This window comes from Apus apus, chromosome W (assembly GCF_020740795.1).
Source record: "Apus apus isolate bApuApu2 chromosome W, bApuApu2.pri.cur, whole genome shotgun sequence".
Taxonomy (NCBI): domain Eukaryota; kingdom Metazoa; phylum Chordata; class Aves; order Apodiformes; family Apodidae; genus Apus; species Apus apus.
In genome coordinates this window covers 4,060,947-4,080,476 of record NC_067311.1, presented here as the reverse complement: position 1 = coordinate 4,080,476, position 19,530 = coordinate 4,060,947, and the positions used below count along the sequence as shown (strand labels likewise).

Sequence of the window (19,530 nt, the reverse complement as noted above, 5' to 3'; positions counted from 1 at the left end):
CCAATGAGCGTCCATGAGCCCCAAGTTAGGGTGGTGACTGACAGGGGCACAGGATGGCTTGTCGCCCATCCTTTCTGTCCCGGACCACATCTGTTGTTTTGGGTTCCGTTGTCCTTGAGAAGCAAGTCTGTTTTAGTTCGTTAGCTGGGGATAATCAGGAGAGGCCTTCGCTGGCTTAAAAGGCATTTTGTTTAGACTTATGTGGGGAAGAAAAGAACAGTTTCCCACAATTGATCTTGCCCATAAAGCGGCATGTGATAGAAAAAATAGGAAAGATGAGGTAAAAAGGGGGCGAGGAAAGAAGATAATAACTACCACCATGGGTCCAAAGGCATCCCTATGGTCCCGAATCCAGAAGGCGTTCTGCTGCTTCTTCTTCAATCGTTGTGATCTCTCGATGGGGAAGATCTTCAAAGTTTGGTTACTAAGGAACCATCTTTTATTCTGGGTAGCACACCTTACTCCTCCTTGGACCCACCTCCACTCCACCTCTGTCCTGTGGAAATATGCTGTGGGAAACTGTTCTTTTCTTCCCCACATAAGTCTAAACAAAATGCCTTTTAAGCCATCGAAGGCCTTCTGCTGATTATTCCCAGCTAACGGACTAAAACAGACTTGTTACTCAAGGACAACTGAAACCAAAACAACAGATGTGGTACAGGACAGAAAGGATGGGCGACAAGTCATACTTTGCCCCTGATTGTCACCACCCTAATTTGGGGCTCACAGATGCTAATTGGCTCTGGACAGTGACACTGGCTGGACAGGTGGGTCACGGGAGTATAAAAGGCAGCGAGTGCTGCAGGTGGGCCCCTCCTCCCTGAGGCCTGTTCAGAAGCTTTCTGCGTGGGACACCCCCCTGCTGCAGATACTGGTGCTGGGACTCTGCCTGACCGCCTGCCCCGGGTTGAGCCTGGGCCTTAGCGGTGAGCATGCTGGGGTCCTGACCCCTGGGGTCGGGGCCGGAGCTCCCCCCTGTTTTGCTGCCTCTTGCCGGGGAAACCAACAGCCGCTGCACCCGCTGCCTAGCCGCGAGAGGCTGCCCCTCCGAAACCACGGACTTCGGACCCTGCCGTCGCTGCCTGGCGAAAAAGGCGGCTACCAACCGCCGCTGCTGCTAGGAAAGGAGCCATCGGGGACAAGCCGCTGGAAGGTAACATCACCACACACGCACACACACACTCCTCTCCTCATACTTGCACACACAGCGCGACCTCTCAAGGAGGACTGACGTCGGGCTTCCTCCCTCCTCTGGTACTCAACCCTCTCTCAGAGAGAATGCCTTAAAAGCTCAGTACCTTTTGCATTACCTCCCTAAAGGACACTTTCTTACTGTGTGTATATATATCCCTGGTAGTCATTTACATTTACATCTTCCCTAAACATCATCCCTCAGTTTGTGTTAACCCTTAATAAACTGATTAATTCGTGTAGTAAACATTGGTCTTAGAAGCAATTTGTGAGCGTGGTGGGGGTGTGCATTCTAACTACCACCCTGAAATACGGTCCCGCAGTGGCCGTTCCTCTGTGAGAGGCGAGCGCCACGTGTGAGCACTCGGTCTTATTAAAAAACCCCTCCACATGGGGGGGGGGGGGAGTCGCGAAAGCATCCTGACAGCCGGTAGCCCCCCAATATCAGCTCGTGACACAGGGGATCCATCAATTGGGCTGGTCCTCCTCAGTCAGACCTTCTACATACTGCAGATGGGGATAAAGTCCCTGTGGTATGTGAAAGAAACCTGCTGGGTAAAAGTGTTTGGGTCTATCCTGCTTCAGGCAAAGGTAAACCTGTCCGGGGTGTTGCTTTTCCTCAGGGACCTGGACATACCTGGTGTGTGATGATGGAGGATGGTGAAGTACAATGTGTACCTCAAGATAATCTGACTCTGGGGGACAATCCTTAATTTGGCAGCTGGTAAAATATAGAGCCTATATGCAATATATGGTATGGAATAAGGGGTGGAATGTCCTGGTTTGAGACAGGATGAAGCCAATTTTCCTTTTACTGATTTTTTTTTTTTCCTTCAGTAAGCTTTCTTTTAACTAGTAGCAGTGTTCCAGCGTGGGCTGATAACAGCTGGAATGATTTTGCAACTGCTGGGTCTCCAAGGTCATGTCTTTGTTCTGCTGGCTCAGACACTACGGGGAGATCTATGACCCCCCCATAGGAGGCTGAATTAGACAGACAGCAAAATTGACCAGAGATATTTCATATATCTACGTAAGCTCAGAGGAAGGTCAGAGATCACAGAAGACAACTTCCTTCCTTCTTCTTTTTCCCTTCTCTTCTGTCCATGGCTGGCGTCCAGGAGGACTCCGTCCATCCTTCACTGTCGACCCCTAGGTTTGAGCTCTCTTGACCCTCATAACTCTGCGCTCTCTCCAGCAGCAGTCTGGGATTTTTCAGGACTATTCGCAGTGAAGGAGAGAGCTGTGGGAGTTGCTGGGGGTGGGGGGAGGCAAGAGGGATTTTATACATACCTGAACATATTTGTATATAATTGTATATATTTTCTTTTACCATTGGTGTTTAATTAAAGTTTTGTAGTTTAGTTTTCAGTCCAGCCAAGTCTCTCTCTTTTTTCTCTCTCCTTCCCTACCTGGGTGGGAGGGGATCGAGAGCATTTTTGTTGATTCTGAGTCAAACGGTGACAGTCCACTAGCTGGAAAACTTGCTGCTACTTAAAAGAGAGCTCACTGCATGAAAAAAGAAATCAGTAGAAAGAAAATTGGCTTCATCCTGGCTCAAACCAGGACACTTACAATAAACCTAAAAGTAAAAAAATCTTAAGTAGTGGTTTTTGACTAAAAATTGTGATTTCAATAAAATGTTGCACAAAAATGCTTGAAGTGTGTGTCCCTTTGAAGACTGATGATAATTTAAATTCTAACATTGCCTCATAGTATTAGAAACTTTAGTTATTTAAAGGGTTTTTGCTGTTTTTAGAAAAAACATATTCTGATAATTATCAGAATAATTATGGGTGACACAGTTGTGGGGGTCTACTACAGACCTCCTGATCAAGATGAGGAAGTTGATGAGGCTTTCTACAGGCAGCTGAAAGCAGCCTCACAACTGCAGTCCTTGGTCCTCATGGGAGATTTTAACTATCCCGATATCTGCTGGAAGACTTATACAGCCAGCCTTTCACAGTCTAGGAGGTTCCTCCAATGCATTGATGACAACTTCTTAATGCAAATGGTGGATGAGCCGACTAGAAGAGGAGCGCTGCTGGATCTTGTGCTCACCAACAAGGAGGGCCTTATTGAAGCAGTGGTGGTCAATGGCAACCTTGGCTGCAGCGACCATGAGATGGTGGAGTTCAGGATCCTGTGTGGGAGGAACAGAATTTCCAGCAGGACCAGAACCCTGGACTTCTACAGAGCAAACTTCGGCCTCCTCAACCAATTGTTAAGGGAAGTCCCATGGGACAGAGTGCTAGAAGGTAAAGGGGCTCAAGATAGCTGGTCAACATTCAAGGACCACTTCTTGCAAGCACAGGATCAGTGTGTCCCAAGGGGTAGAAAATCTAGTAAGGGAGCTAGGAGACCAGCATGGTTAAAAAAGGAACTGCTGGGCAAACTCAAATGGAAAAGGAAAATCTATAGATCATAGAAGGAGGGGCTGGTCACTTGGGAGCAATATGGGACTGTTGTCAGAGAATGTAGGGAGGCAACTAGGAAAGCTAAGGCCTCCTTGGAACTTAACCTTGCAAGTCGGGTTAAGGACAGTAGAAAGGGCTTTTTCAAATACATAGCCAGCAAAGCTAATACCAGAGGCAATATAGGCCCACTGCTGAATGAGGTGGGTGCCCTGGTGACAGAGGATATGAAGAAGGCAGAGGTGCTGAATGCCTTCTTTGCCTCTGTCTTTACTCCTGCAGGCTTTTCCCATGAGCCCCAGATTCATATAACCCCAGAAGTAGTCAAGATAGGTGAGGACATAGTAGATGAGGATTGGGTTAGGGATCAGTTGCATAATCTGGACATCCATAAATCGATGGGTCCGGATGAAATGCATCCAAGGGTGCTGAGGGAGCTGGCGGAGGTCATTGCTAGTCCACTCTCCATCATCTTCGGTAAGTCATGGGTAACTGGAGAGGTGCCTGAGGACTGGAGGATAGCAAACGTCACTCCAGTCTACAAGAAGGGCAAGAAGGAGGACCCGGGTAACTATAGACCGGTCAGCCTCACCTCCATCCCTGGAAAGGTAATGGAACAACTTGTCCTTGGCACTATCTCTAGACATATCAAGGAGATGGGGGTCATCAAGAGCAGTCAACATGGTTTTACCAAGGGTAAGTCATGTTTGACTAACCTCATAGCCTTCTATGAGGAAATTACTAGGTGGATAGATGATGGTAGAGCGGTAGATGTGGTCTATCTTGATTTCAGTAAAGCATTTGACACCGTCTCCCACAGCATCCTTGTAGATAAGTTGATCAAGTATGGGTTTGATGATCAGGCAGTGAGGTGGATCAAGAACTGGTTGAAAGGAAGAAGTCAGAGAGTTGTAGTCAATGGGGCAGAATCTAGTTGGAGGCCTGTGACTAGTGGAGTCCCTCAGGGGTCGGTACTGGGACCGGTGTTGTTCAATATCTTCATCAACGACCTGGATGAGGGCACAGAATGTACCCTCAGCAAGTTTGCTGATGACACCAAGCTGGGAGGAGTGGCTGACACACCAGAAGGCTGTGCTGCCATTCAGAGAGACTTAGACAGGCTGGAGACTTGGGCGGGGAAAAACCTGATGAAGTTTAACAAGAGCAAGTGTAGAGTTTTGCATTTGGGGAAGAAAAACGCCATGCACCAGTACAGGTTGGGGGCTGACCTGCTGGAGAGCAGTGTAGGTGAAAGGGACCTGGGGGTCATGGTAGACAGGAGGATGACCATGAGTCAGCAGTGTGCCCTTGTGGCTAAGAAGGCCAATGGCATCCTGGGGTGTATTAGAAAGGGTGTGGTTAGTAGGTCAAGAGAGGTTCTCCTCCCCCTCTATTCTGCATTGGTGAGGCCACATCTGGAATATTGTGTCCAGTTCTGGGCCCCTCAGTTCAAGAAGGACAGGGAAGTGCTTGAAAGAGTCCAGCGCAGAGCCACAAGGATGATTAAGGGAGTGGAACATCTCCCTTATGAGGAAAGGCTGAGGGAGCTGGGTCTCTTTAGTTTGGAGAAAAGGAGACTGAGGGGGGACCTCATCAATGTTTACAAATATGTAAAGGGTGAGTGTCAAGACGATGGAGTTAAGCTTTTTTCAGTGAAGACCAGTGATAGGACAAGGGGTAATGGATACAAGTTGGAGCATAGGAGGTTTAAGATGAATATCAGGAAAAATTTTTTTACTGTAAGAGTGACAGAGCACTGGAACAGGCTGCCCAGAGAGGTTGTGGAGTCTCCTTCGCTGGAGACATTCAAAACCCGCCTAGATGCCTTCCTGTGTGATGTACTCTAGGTGACCCTGCTCTGGCAGGGGGGTTGGACTAGATGATCTTTCGAGGTCCCTTCCAACCCCTAGGATTCTATGATTCTATGATTCAGCTGGAAAGGATTTCAGAGTATATGATCATAATGAGAGACTTCTTTTTATATTTTCCATTAGTTTTAACCAGAACTTGGGCACAAATGATTGACACTGTTATTAATGGGCAAAAAAACCAAAAAGATTTTTCTGGATTCTCCATAGCTGGCAGATACAAATTCGCACATTCAGGAAGTTTACTGTTTGCATTATACAAATATCCTGGTTTGAGCCAAGATGAAGCCACTTTTCCTTTTACTGATTTTTTTTTTTTTCCTTCAGTAAGCTCTCTTTAAAGTAGCAGTAAATGTCCTGAGTCAAACTGTGACAACAAAGAGTTAGGTCTATGTTTGGTTTGTCTATGTTAGTAGCATGCACCATAAAACCTACAGTATAGTACCATGACGATGTAGTGGTCTTCAGTACCTTTGACACCAATGGACAGGAATAACATATATTTGACTCCTGAGTCCACTAGCATAGTGAACTTTGCCTTAGGTCAAATGACATTTTGATACCAAACAATGATGGCAGTCCATTCTGTCAGAGGTTGAGCTGTGTGCAGTATGCAGAAACAAAATGCTATGCCAGTGCTACTTTTCTGGAATGTTGAGGAGCTGTATTGATATCTTGCAAAGCTCTACTGACCAAAACACAAATAGCAGATAGTGATTTTCAACATCTGGTAACATTAGACTTCCAAAGAAACACGACACTCTTTATTGACCCCAGTTCATAGAATCATAGAAGGGTTTGAGTTGGAAGGGACCTTAAAGATCATCTAGTTCCAATCCCCCTCCATGGGCAGGGACACCTCCCACTAGATCAGGTTGCTCAGGGCCCCATCTAACCTGGTCTTGAACGCTTCCAGGGAAGGGGCATCCACAACCTCCTTGGGCAACCCGTTCCAGTGCCTCACCACCTTCACACTAAATAATTTCCTCCTAATGTCTAACCTAAATCTCCCCTCTTCTAGTTTTAATCCATTACCCCTTGTCCTCTCACTACAAGCCCTTGTAAAAAGTCCATCCCCAGCTTTCCTGTAGGCCCCCTTCAGGTACTGGAAGGCCACTATAAGGTCTCCCCAGAGCCTTTTCTTCTCCAGGCTGAACAGCCCCAACTCTCTCAGCCTGTCTTTGTAGGAGAGGTGCTCTAGCCCTCAGATCATCTTTGTGGCCCTTCTCTGGACTTTCTCCATGAGCTCCATGTCCTTCTTATGTTGGGGGCTCCAGAATTGGGCACAGAACTCCAGGCGGGGTCTCACGAGAGCCGAGTAAAGGGAGAGAATCACCTCCCTTGATCTGCTGGCTACACTTCTTTTGATGCAGCCCAGGAATTGGTTGGCTTTCTGGGCTGCAAGCACATATTGCCAACCTTCAGATCCCAAATGCAAACCACTGAGTTATCTGGCTTTTAAAGTAATTCCCCTTCCCCCATTTCCTCTTCCCCCTACCAAAGTGTGCAATCCCTGCCCCCACCATACGTACTGGAAAATACTAGACAACTTGAAGAGAGGGCACCAGTAAAAATAATTTTTAAACAGTGTCCTGGAAAGACATTAATATCTTCTAAGTTATTAGTATTTTCTAAATGTAGGAGATTGTATTGTAGCTTCCCATCTGGAACCTAACCCCAAGAAATCAGACAAAAAAGGAACTGAAGGTGCTGAAAATTAGCTCTTGTGCTAATCAATGGTGTAGCTCCAGAAATAGTTTTTTTCCTCCTATGTAGGTAATACATAGCATATTATTTCTATAATCATTATGGCTATTATTTTATACAAAGACACATATTAAATGTTTAATTCACAAACAAATCATATGACTTACAGTTAAAGCAATTTTTAAAAAAAGTTTATTTTTCCACAAGGAAGAACAATAGGAAAATTTAAATTGTTTTACAGTTTTCTTAAAACAGAGTCCGGAAAAACATATTCAGCACCAAAATAAAAAAAAAAAAAATAAATATCACAAGCAGCCATAGAATATAATCTATAAAGCAAACATTTAATATTGCACTTTGTTTCTCTAATGTTTGGATTTTACTTTTTTTTCCTAATTCATATCAAGAATCTATATCGAATATTGGGCTACAAATATGAACCAGTAATGTCTCTGAAGAACTAACAAAAAAGTTTAAACATGAAGTCTTTATTTTGTAAGGTTTTAGAATTTTCTCTCTGATCACAGCCTGTGCTGCAATGTTAATTGGTCAATTCTGCTTCATAGTTTTATATTATACTGGGATAAGTACTTTAATGCTATGTATATGAGCAGTTGTTCCCCAGTCTACTAAAACAACAAATAAGAAAAAAAGTAAAATTACCCAATGCCCTCTTATGCCAACAATCTTATAAACTTATATAACATTTTGTCTGGTTGGAGAGGATAGAAGAAAGGGACATTCACAAAATTGGCCAGCATAAAACATCACCCAATTGCCAAATCTTGCTTAACGAAGTCCAAACCTTTGGACAGAATAATTTAAAATGTGACTCTCATTTTAAGCCCCTTGTCATAATTTTTGATACATAAAATATCTGTCATATTCTCATAAAGGCCACTTATGGAAAAGCCCATTTTGTCATATTGATGAAGCCTCAAAAATAAGGCAGAACCTTATAAGAACAAGCACAATGCAGAAACACCAGCTGTCACCCTCCCCTTTCCCCTTTTGAGCTGTTTCATGGCACAAGGATATACACAATGGATTAGTTTTTAAGTAGTCAACATCAGACACTTCTCTTTGACAATAGGTTTTTTGAGTTGTTTGGATTGTTTTACATTATTTCTGAAAAGAGAGTTTGCCTTGACAAATCTCTAGCATAAAAACACTGGTCAGATCTAATGGCTCTTCTTTAGGGTACACTCAAGGGGTGAGTGCTTTTTCTATATAATTTCTCACATTCTAGATTAATATATGGTTAAAGTTGTTGGGTTGCGGTTTTTTTTGTTCTTGTTTTAAAGCTCTCCGTACTAACCCAGGAGATAATCAGAGCAATTATCAGCAAACTAATTTGAGTATGGCTGGTAACACTGATACTCTGGCCCAGTTTTATTATGGCTTTAGTCTTACTATTTTTACAGTATCATAAACACTGGAGAGAATACAAAGTGCACAAACCAAGCTGCTGCTTAGTTGCCATAGTTCAAAATTTCTTGCAGTCTGAAATATACTTTATACTGGAGGCTCATTTTATATATTATATTTGGTGATTAGGTAACTATGTATTATTTTTAAAAAAACAAACAAACCTCCTCCTTCCCATTCCTACTAGTTGAGATATGTCTGCCTATGACCCCTGAACAGCATATGACTATCCCCTTTTAAAGTTCTTTTCACACATTGCTGGTGTCTGCTGGTGCTGCTTTCACTTTGTGAGTTTCATGCATGCCTCTATTAAAAATCCTCCTCAAAGAACAAAACAAAAACATGAACACAAACCAAAGGAAATAACCGTGCAACAAAACAAAACAAATAGCATTCTAACAGTTTGGCAAGTTATGAGTTCACCTGAGATTAAGTGATTTTTAGGCAGTCTGTAACAAAATGCTGCTTTGCAATAATAGCAGAAAGGCAACAAATTTTTAAAAGAAAACAAGAAAATATACAATCTTGACAAAGTCTCTTGTTTCCTTCTATCTCTTCCCTCGCCCCCATCTGTTGGTTGTCTACTACAGCTGGCTGCAAAATATACCGCAAGGAGTGGCTTGAAAGCATGTGATATTTGTAAATAAAACCACAATAGAATCCAAGCTGAAGAGGTGATACATGATCAGCCTACTAGGACAATTCTGAGTGTGTGCATATGCAGGTAAAGCCCAGGCTACATTAAATTAAAAAAAAAAAAAAAAAAGTCAGTGCATTTATCAGTCAATTGGGTTTTTGTGTGTGTCAAAGCTTTTTGTTGTCTGTTGTGCAGATCACAAACAATTAAGGGGGGGGGGCAGCAACAGTCCATCATAAATGATAAAAAGCTGTAGTGACACTGAACTGCATAACATAAGCAATAAGCATGTGCAAATTTTCAAATAATAAGAAGCAGCCATTCCTCTCTTACAACACAGCTTGAGTGTTTTGAAACACGTGACTGCACACTAGTAAGGCTGCTCCTAGTATCTGCCACTATTTGAGGGCAGGGGGCCTCAGGTTTTCAAGCATGTGGAGCAATCCTATGATGTGCTGTAGGTGTCAAAGCACAACTACATGTTGTTTTCATTTATTCACTGTACAGGCAAGAGCAATACCATTTCCTTTAAAAGCAAGTCTCCACTATGACACCTTGATCTTCAACACAGCAGTTGTGATTCAAAACCCAAATCAAGTCAGCTTTTTATGGATTCCTTCAACGAGAGGGGCAAGATGGTCTCTCATCTGTGGGCTGATCAGGGTTTGGATCAATCTAACCAAAAGGGAAAAGAAAAAACAAACAAAAACACACAAAAAACCCCAAACAAACAAAAAAACCCCACAAAAAACCCCCCCAAAACCCCCCCACCAAAACAAACCAGCACATTTTAGAATCAACTGCTAGAAATAAAAATCAAAATTCACAAGTTTAAGACAACTATAATGATAACATGGCATTCCCAGTCCAAAATTTATTGAAATAACTAAAAAACTTCTAGTTGGACAAAACTTTGGATAAAAATTAATATAAATATTAATATTAGATACAGCAGAAGACTTTAAACTACAGGTTGATGGCAATTTAAATATAAACATGAACAACTAATATAAAACTTTAAAAAATTCTGCTTTACTAGCACAGAAGTCTTGAGTTATCCAATATATAAAAAAAGATTACTTGACATGCATCACTAGAAATGTAACTTAAGAAATATTTAATTGATTTGAGAGACGTAGAGAAGTTTCTTGAAAAGGCTTACACTCATCCTCGGAGTGTGCATTTAATAAGACCACAGTACCTTTGAATCCCTTTTCCAATATACACCTAGACAACCTCTCCTGAACCTTGATCCCTTAGTTTGTGTTGACCCTTAATAAACCGATTAATTCGTAAACTAAACATTGGTCTCAGTAACAATTTGTGAGCGTGGTGGGAGGGTATTCTAATCTACCCTCTAAGACACGGTCCCGCAGTGGCCGTTCCTCTCTGAGAGGCAAACGCCACGTGTGACCCTCAGTCTCATTCATAAACCTCTCCACACTGGGGGAGGAAGTTGCGGAACCATCCTGACAGCCGGTAGCCCCCCAATACCGGCCCGCGACAAAGGCAAAAAGTTATCAATAGAAAATAATTTGATTTTTTTAAACTAGAAGTAATTAATCCTCAAATATCCTATGAGATATTTCAAAAGTTCATGTGTTCTAAAACTTACTTCTTCTTCCTTTCTATAGGAGAAAGTAGAGGTACAGCCTGCTAAAACTGGATGGTAAGAATAGTTTAAGTGTACAGTGCATCTTTTAGACAACATTGCATCAGTTAACTTCATAGAGCCTTTTGTTTAGAAAAAAAAATAACAACATGCTTCTTTCTAAATGTTAAAGTACCTATTACTACGGTAATTGTGGTAGCCCTACTGAATGCTTCTGGGTCAAAATGAGAGGGGTCATCTCCAAGGGAGACCTTACAGTAGGCATCTATTACCGACCCCCAAATCAAGACAACGTGACCAATGAAGTGATACTCGGGTCGCTCAGGGAAGCTTCAGGTCAACAAGACCTACTCCTTATGGGAGACTTTAACCACCTAGACATTTGCTGGAAGAACAACACTGCAGTTGACCTGTCATACATCAAGTTCCTGGAATGTGTAGAAGACTGCTTCCTCACACAAATGTTGGATGTGCCAACCAGGAATGGGGCACAGCTGGACTTAACTACTCACTAACCAAGAAAACCTGCTCTGTAATATCTTGGTTAGTGACAGACTCAGCTGCAGTGACCACAATATTGTGGAGTTTGGGATACTGCTGAGTACAATGAAGGTTAATTCCAGGAAAAAGGTTTTAGATTTTAGAAAAGCAAAATTCAGCTCGCTTCAGGCTCAGTTGGAAGGGATCCCGTGGGAAGCTTCCGTGGAGAGTAAAGGGGCTAGTGAGTGCTGGGAATTTTTCGAGACATGCAAAACCAGTTCATCCCCTGTAAAGGCAACAGAAGTAGGCAGAGCAAGAGACCCCCTTGGCTTAACGGTGAGCTTCTGGGTCTGCTCAGAACCAAAAGGGAAATGTACCAGAGGCGGAAAAGTGGAACATTACTTGTTGCAAATTACAAAAACATTGACAGGGCATGCAGAGATGCAGTTAGGAAAGTAAAAGCTCAGCGTGAGCTGACATTGGCCAGAGATGTCAAAAACTTCAAGAACGGGTTCTTCAGATATGTTAACCACAAACAGAAACAGAGGAATAATATTGGCCCACTGTTAAACAGGAGAGGTGAATTAGTCACCAGCAATGCTGAAAAGGCAGAGGTCCTCAACACCTTCTTCACCTCTGTCTTTACCAGTGCTGTTGGGTCCCAGGCCATAGGAACAAAAGTCCAGGTTGATACAGACACTGACCCACCATCAGTGAAGGAAGAGTTGGCGTGTCAACTATTACAGGAGCTTGACCCATACAAATTGATGGGCCCGGATGCCATCCACCCTATGGTGTTCGGAGAGCTGGCTGATGTTGCAAAGGTGCTCTCCATAATATTTGAGAAGCTGTCGAGATCGGGAGACATTCCTGAGGACTGGAGGAAGACTAATGTCACCCCCATCTATAAGAAGGGTTCCGAGGAGGAGCCAGGTAATTATAGACCCATTAGCCTCACTTCGGTCCCTGGGAAATTCATGGAGCAAAACCTCCTGTGGACTGTTCACAAGTCCATTGAAGCACATGATTGGGAAAAGCCAACGTGGATTTACCAGGGGCAAATCGTGCTTGACAAACCTGATTGCCTTCTACAACAAAGTAACCTGCTCAGTTGATGAAGGGCAAGTGGTGGACATCGTCTATCTGGACTTTTCCAAGGCTTTTGATATGGTCCCCCCACAGCCTCCTCCTGTAGAAATGGACTTATTACAGCCTTGACAAGTGGTCTGTGCAGTGGGGGTGGGGAACTGGCTGACAGACTGTACCCAGAGGGTGATAGTACATAGTTCCTCCTCAAACTTGCAACCGGTCACAAGTGAGGTCCCCCAGGGATCGATATTGGGCCCTATGCTGTTTAACATCTTCATAAGTGACCTGGATGTTGGGATCAAGAGCACCCTGATGAAGTTTGCTGACAATACCAAGATGAGTGGAAAGGTTGACACTCCAGAAGGGAGGGCCACCCTCCAGGATGACCTAGACAGGCTGGAGGAGTGGGCTAGCAGGAACCTTATAAAGGTCAACAGGGAGAAGTGTAAGATCTTACACCTGGAGAGCAGCCCTGTGGAAAGGGACCTGGGGGTCCTGGTGGATAACAGGCTCAACATGAGTGAACAGTGTGCTGCAGCAGCAAAGAAAGCCAACAGGATGCTGGGCTGCATCAACAAGAGCATCACCAGCAGAGATAAAGAAGTCATCATCTCTATTCGGTGCTTGTCAGACCACACCTGGAGTATTGCATTCAGTTTTGGTTCCCGCTCTACAAAAAGGATGCGGACAGGCTGGAGAGGGTTCAGAGAAGGGCCACGAGGATGATCAGAGGACTGGAGGACCTGCCATATGAGGAGAGGCTAAGAAAAACAGGTTTGTTCAGCCTTGAGAAAAGAAGGCTTTGGGGAGACCTTATTACCGTGTTCCAGTACTTAAAGGGTGGCTACCAAGAAGATGGAGGCTCCCTATTTACAAGGAGTCACATGGAAAAGACAAGGGGTAATACGCACAATTTGCTCCTGGGGAGATTCTGATTGGACACGAGGTAAATTTTTCACCATGAGGACAGTAAAACATTGGAATAGTCTCCCAAGGGAAGTGGTAGATTCCCCCACATTGGACAGTTTTACGTCTCAGTTTGACAGGGTGCTGAGCCATCTCATTTAAACTATAGTATTACCCAAAAAGGTTGGACCAGATGATCCTTGAGGTCCCTTCCAAACTGGCATTCTATGATTCTAAAATAAAAAGTACCCAGAAGTTGTATTTTAGAGTTAAGATATACCAGAGTTCTCAATCAAGTGTCTAGTACACAAAAAATACCCCTCTACCTGCTCATTAGCACGTCAGTGTTTCAAGGCTGATGAGGGGGAAAGAAGGGTATCGTGCTACATAATACCATTTTCCTAAAGTGGGTGAAATTCAGGCAAAATTTGGCCAGAGGACACTTTTTTTTCTTTTGTCCTATATATCACTTTTTTCTTGAAAAACAAACTTGAAAAGCTTTAACATTTGCATCTTGTTCATGGTTAGCCAAAAGTGTTGAAGAACTGTGTACTTAAAAAAACTTGTCAGAAATTAATACCAGTATGTCACTTTTCTACATGAAGCTTCTGAAAGCCCTACACCCACAGAACTTAAACACACATGCAGACAAAACATTTAGTGGTTGCTATAAAATGCTAGGAAGCAGTAGCAGTGAAAGAGTTGAAAGTTTTTTATTTTATTTTATTTATTTTATTTTATTTTATTTTTAATACACAAAAATGTTGCTTAAATGGTAAAAAACACTTTGAAAATTTCCAGAAAGACTAGGGAAGAGTGCTGCCAGGGAAAATTACCTTTCAGGTCTGCAGCTCCAGGAAATAACATAAGAGAAGCCAAGGCACCTCACAGAGCACCTTTTAAATTTAAGGTTGCAGAGCTAATGTTAAAAATAAAAATTATAAAAAAGGGTAACCCATGCTGTAAAACAGACATGGAAAACTCTTGATGCAATTCATCTGCATCTTAAAAACAAACAAAAATCCTCCCCAAAACCAACTTATTCCATGTTCATAATTTTAATGGTTTCTCCTAATTTTAGGAAGGAGAAACAGCTTCCTAAACTTATTTAACAATACAAAAAAATCAGACACAATACATGAATAGTCATATTCTGACAGATATACCTACTTCGGAATATAAGGGTGGAGGCAGAAAACGGAACTCCTGGATGTATGCCAACAATGGTCCTTGAAGTACACTCTCAAAATCATCAAAAGCAGCTATAGGTGCAATGCTGGACTGTCTGTTTTCCTCTGTGACCACTTCTGCATAGCTAGGAGGTGCTGAAGGGAGAAGGTAGATGCAATTCAAACAAAAAGTTCTTATGCATGTCAAAATACATAGCATGATTAATATTAAACTTTAATCACTGCAAGATCCATCAGCAGGTAGGTGGCTTCTTAAAAAATGGTTAAACAAAAAAGAGACTAGACTAGTTTTATTCTAATATTAAGCTAATGTTAAAAAACAAAACAAAAACAAACAAACAAAACAAAAAAAAACAACCTGATCTCTTTATTCTGGCTTAATTATACCCTTAAAATTTAAAGCATAGCAAGGATAATTTATTTCTGTACAGGTAGGAATGACAGAACATTGCAGTCCTCTAGACTCCAGAAGTCTCCAGGCCTGAGATTTGTACTTAAAAAAACCAAGATATTAAATATGTGAAAACAGAAGGAAGGAAAAAAAAAATTAATTCTTTCTTTGGCCATAAGAGTTTTTCCATAGAAAAACTTTTCACAAAGCCTTGGCTACTAAGGCTGGTGAGAGACCCTAGAAACTGCTATTATGGGTTGCAATGCCTTATAACCAAGGATGCCCTGATGGGATGCATCCATGAGAGCTGGCAGATGTTATTGCTAGGCCACTCTCCATCATCTTTGACAGGTCATGGAGAACAGGAGAGGTGCCTGAGGACTGGAGGAGGGCTAATGTCACTCCAGTCTTCAAGAAGGGCAAGAAAGGCAAGAAGGAAGACCCAGGGAACTACAGGCCGGTTAGTCTCACCTCTGTCCCTGGTAAGGTGTTGGAAAAAATCATTCTGGAAATCATCACAAAACATGTGAAAGCAAAGAATGTCATTGGGAGAAGTCAGCATGGATTCACCCAAGGGAAATCATGCTTGACCAACCTGATTGCCTTCTATGACATCATTACTGGCTGGCTAGATGAGGGGAGAGCAGTGGATGTTATCTACCTTGACTTCAGAAAGGCTTTTGATACTGTCTCCCATAACATCCTCGTTAGGAAACTCATGAAGAGTGGGCTTGATGACTGGAGAGTGAGGTGGATTGAGAGCTGGCTGTGTGACAGATCTCAGAGGGTGGTGATCAATGGATTAGGGTCAAGTTGGAGGCCAGTAACCAGTGGTGTTCCCCAGGGATCAATACTCGGTCCAGTCTTGTTCAACGTGTTCATCAATGATCTGGACAAGGGGACAGAGTGTATCCTCAGCAAGTTTGCTGATGATAGAAAACTGGGAGGGGTGGCTGGCACTCCAGAGGCCTCTGCTGCCATTCAGCGTGACCTGGACAGGCTAGAGGGTTGGGCAGAGAAGAACCTCATGAGGTTTAATAAGAGCAAGTGTAGGGTCCTGAACCTGGGAAGAAAGAACCCCAAGCACCAATAGAGGTTAGGGGTGGATCTGCTGGAAAGCAGTTCAGAGGAGAAAGATCTTGGAGTCCTGATAGACAGTAAATTATCCATGAGCCAGCAGTGTGCCCTTGCTGCCAAGAAGGCCAATGGAATCCTAGGCTGCATAAAGAAGAGTGTGGCCAGTAGGTCAAGGGAGGTCATTCTCCCCCTCTACTCTGCCCTGGTGAGGCCACAGCTGAAATACTGCATCCAGTTCTGGGCTCCACAGTTCAAGAGAGACAGGGAGCTACTGGACAGAGTCCAGAGGAAGGTGATGAAGATGATAGGGGGACTGGAGCATCTCTCTTATGAGGAAAGGCTGAAGGAACTGGGACTCTTTAGCCTGCAGATGAGAAGGCTGAGGGGAGACCTTATAAATGTATACAAGTATCTAAAGGGTGGGTGCAAGGAAGATGGGGACAGGCTCTTCTCAGTAGCTCCCAGTGTCAGAACGAGGGGCAATGGGTACAAGTTGGAACATAGGAAGTTCCATTTAACTATGAGGAAAAACTTCTTTGTGGTGAGGGTGATGGAGCACTGGAATAGGCTGCCCAGGGAGGTTGTGGAGTCTCCATCTCTGGAGATATTCAAAACCCACCTGGATACAGTCCTGTGTAAAATGCTCTAAGTTATCCTACTTCAGTGGCAGAGTTGGACTAGATGATCTCTAGAGGTCCCTTCCAAGTCCAGCAATTCTGTGATGCGACTGGGATACTGGAGGTGGAAGTAATGAAGTTGTGCACAGGTACAATGGCATCCTGTTCTTTCATTTCTGCCACCTTCCAAGGCAACTGGATTTAGAAAAGCAGGGAGGGAAGAAACTGTTCTTCTACATAGGACAAGTAGGTGTCACAGAAAACAGCCACAACAGATTTCCCATGGGCTTTATTATGAAAGGATATAATTTGAGTCTTAGCAAGACTGCAATGAATAAAGCAGACAAAAATCAAAGCAGACAAAAATCAAAGCAGACAAGCAAATTGATTGATATTTGTATTGTCAAGTTACCTTCTGGTCTTTCAGGCAGTGTCAGACCAAGCCAATTCATGTTCATGCTACCCTGGCTGCTCACACTTGATGTTCTGCTACCAAATGGATGTAGAGGAATGGTACCAATGACCAGTGGCAAGTTAAGGAATAAATCCATGGCTCCCGGAATATCAACATATACCTGAAGGAAAATTATATAAGTGAATTATTAAAATGTGGGGGTTTAATCAGCACTTCATAAGTATTAGTCTAAGTTGTCTTTCCATGGAAGTTTCCATGAGGAGCTTGTTTCTAATAGTCTCTTTTAGGGCCCATGCCCCTATGGAGACACGAGCACTTCAAGTTAAGAGTCTTAACATGAGCCTCACATGGAAACACAGTCTACTCATTAAACACTTGCTTAGTTGACACACAGATGTTTTAAGAACTTGCAAGATTTAAACTAAATTTACTTACCAGATTTCCTGTCAGGACAAATACCAGAACATTTATTTCTTTCATAACTAATTATCACAAAATGCTGTGCTAGGAATTTGTATGGAATGTTGAAAGCTACTCATTCTCTAGAGTGAAACAGATCACCCAACATACCATAAGTGAATACTCCACACGGATTATACTACAGTCAAGGATTGAAGGGGAAACAGGTGGAATTTTCAACTGTTTGCCATTCCAAGTTTCTGTTTTGCCAGATGACAAGGATTCCCCACGGAGGCTGGCAACAAGCTGTTTGACTTCCTTCATTTTCCCTTTGGCATAGAAGGCCTGTGTTTGGTAAATGGTTGCCTTTGGCACCACCATACGGGAAGAGCAATTCTCAATCTCAGCAAAGATCTGAATTGATTCACCTGAAACAAAAAACAAACAAACAAAAAAACCCAACAGAATTTCAAGTTCTCCTTACATTTACAAGGCAGGTAAAGCAAACTATCACATTCTGTATACTGTTATATTGCACAAGATGCTGCTATCACTGCTCTACCAGGAAAAACATCCACTGATGCCAATAGAGAAAAGATCCCCATGAGCTGTTCTGAAAGGAAAAATCCAAACACAAACCAACCAACCAAAAAACAAACAAACAAAAACAATGAACAAAACAAACACCAAGAAAAGAAACAACCCCCAAAACATACTGGTCTAATAGATGAGGTCCTTTAACAATCTAGAGATACAAGTAGTAGTGTCTTAGTTAATAGAGTATACTGAGAAGATTGCTAAATGCAGACTGAAGTGGTAAAAATATCCTTAATGTTTCATTTATATAAAACCAGTAAGTACAAACTGTGGCTTTAAATGGGAAGAAAAAACATATCCTATAAATACATGTACTACATACCTGGGGTGTAGCCCTTTCTTTCAATTTTGGCACTTAAGGATATTGGGCCTGAGGTACAAAGCCAACAACATAGAGTCTTTTCTTTTGTGCCTGCTTGGGGTGACTGCAAGAAGAGAAAAAATACTGTCCATTAAATTAGGGGCTCTATGAATCTCTTCAGGAATTTAAATAAACACAGGGAAATTATAATTTTCATATACATGCCCTCAGCACAAGAAAGATATAGACCTGTTAGAGAGAGTCCAGAGAAGGGCCACCAAGATGATCAAAGGTGTGGAGCACCTCTGCTATGAAGACAGGCTAAGAAAATTGGGGCTGTTCAGCCAAGAGAAGAGAAGGCTCCAGGGAGACCTTATAGTGGTCTTCCAGTACTTGAAGGGGGCCTACAGGAAAGGTGGGGAGGGGCTTTTCATCAGAGAAGATAGTGATAGGACAAGGGGTAATGGTTTTAAACTGAGGGATGATTTAGGTTAGATATTAGGAAGAAATTCTTCACTACAAGTGTGGTGAGGAACTGGAATGGGTTGCCCAGGGAGGTTGATGCCCCATCCTTGGAGGTGTTTAAGGCCAGGTTGGACAAGGTTTTGTACAACCTGGTCTAGTGGTAGGGTTCCCTGCTTATGGCAGGGGGGTTGGAACTAGACGATCTTTAAGGTCCCTTCCAACCTTAATGATTCTATGATTCTATGATAATGTGCTTATTATTACATATTTTGTTAACCAAAGCTACTTTAATAGGAAAAGCCTCAAGCAACTTAAACAGCATTACACAGATACAACGTTTGTCCTAATTCCATTGCAGTATAAGTATGAATTTTTTTACCATCCTCCAGACATACTTAAAACAGTTTTTAATACTAAAAATAAACACTGCACAGCTTAAAACAAAAGGCTTCATAGCCTACACATCCCAACATACTGTTCCATAGCTTTTCTTTTAACTAACAGCAAATGAGAACATCATCTCATTTTTCATTAAGCTGTATTTCAGAAATAAAATAACTGAGCTAAACTACTGTAAATCTTGACTCCTGCAATTTCCTCGGTTTCTGAATGATCCTATTTCACCTATATTAAAAAGACTTATTTTATACAACATCGGAATTCAGGGCTTGATCCAAAGCCCATTAAGGTCAAACAAGAGACCTTTGTTTTTAATAGAGTTTCTGCAAGGTCCCTTTGTAAAGCCTGAT

General features: G+C 42.6%; 1 protein-coding gene across 3 annotated transcripts in view; it reads right to left on the bottom strand.

Moving 5' to 3' along the window:
- Positions 1–7,351: 7,351 nt before the first annotated feature.
- LOC127395184 (arrestin domain-containing protein 3-like) overlaps positions 7,352–19,530 on the bottom strand; it is a 39,339-nt gene continuing 27,160 nt past the window's right edge. Inside the window, exons 4-8 of one of the 3 annotated variants that reach the window (XM_051641746.1) lie at positions 18,338–18,440; positions 17,590–17,846; positions 17,017–17,179; positions 14,500–14,654; positions 7,352–9,917 (exon numbers count right to left, since the gene is read on the bottom strand). In XM_051641746.1, coding sequence (XP_051497706.1) covers positions 9,861–9,917; positions 14,500–14,654; positions 17,017–17,179; positions 17,590–17,846; positions 18,338–18,440 — 735 coding nt within the window. In that variant the 3' untranslated portion in view covers positions 7,352–9,860. Of the gene's footprint in view, positions 9,918–10,203; positions 13,563–14,499; positions 14,655–17,016; positions 17,180–17,589; positions 17,847–18,337; positions 18,441–19,530 lie in introns of those variants that run through there. The other 2 variants (XM_051641747.1, XM_051641745.1) reach the window with 2 other exon arrangements.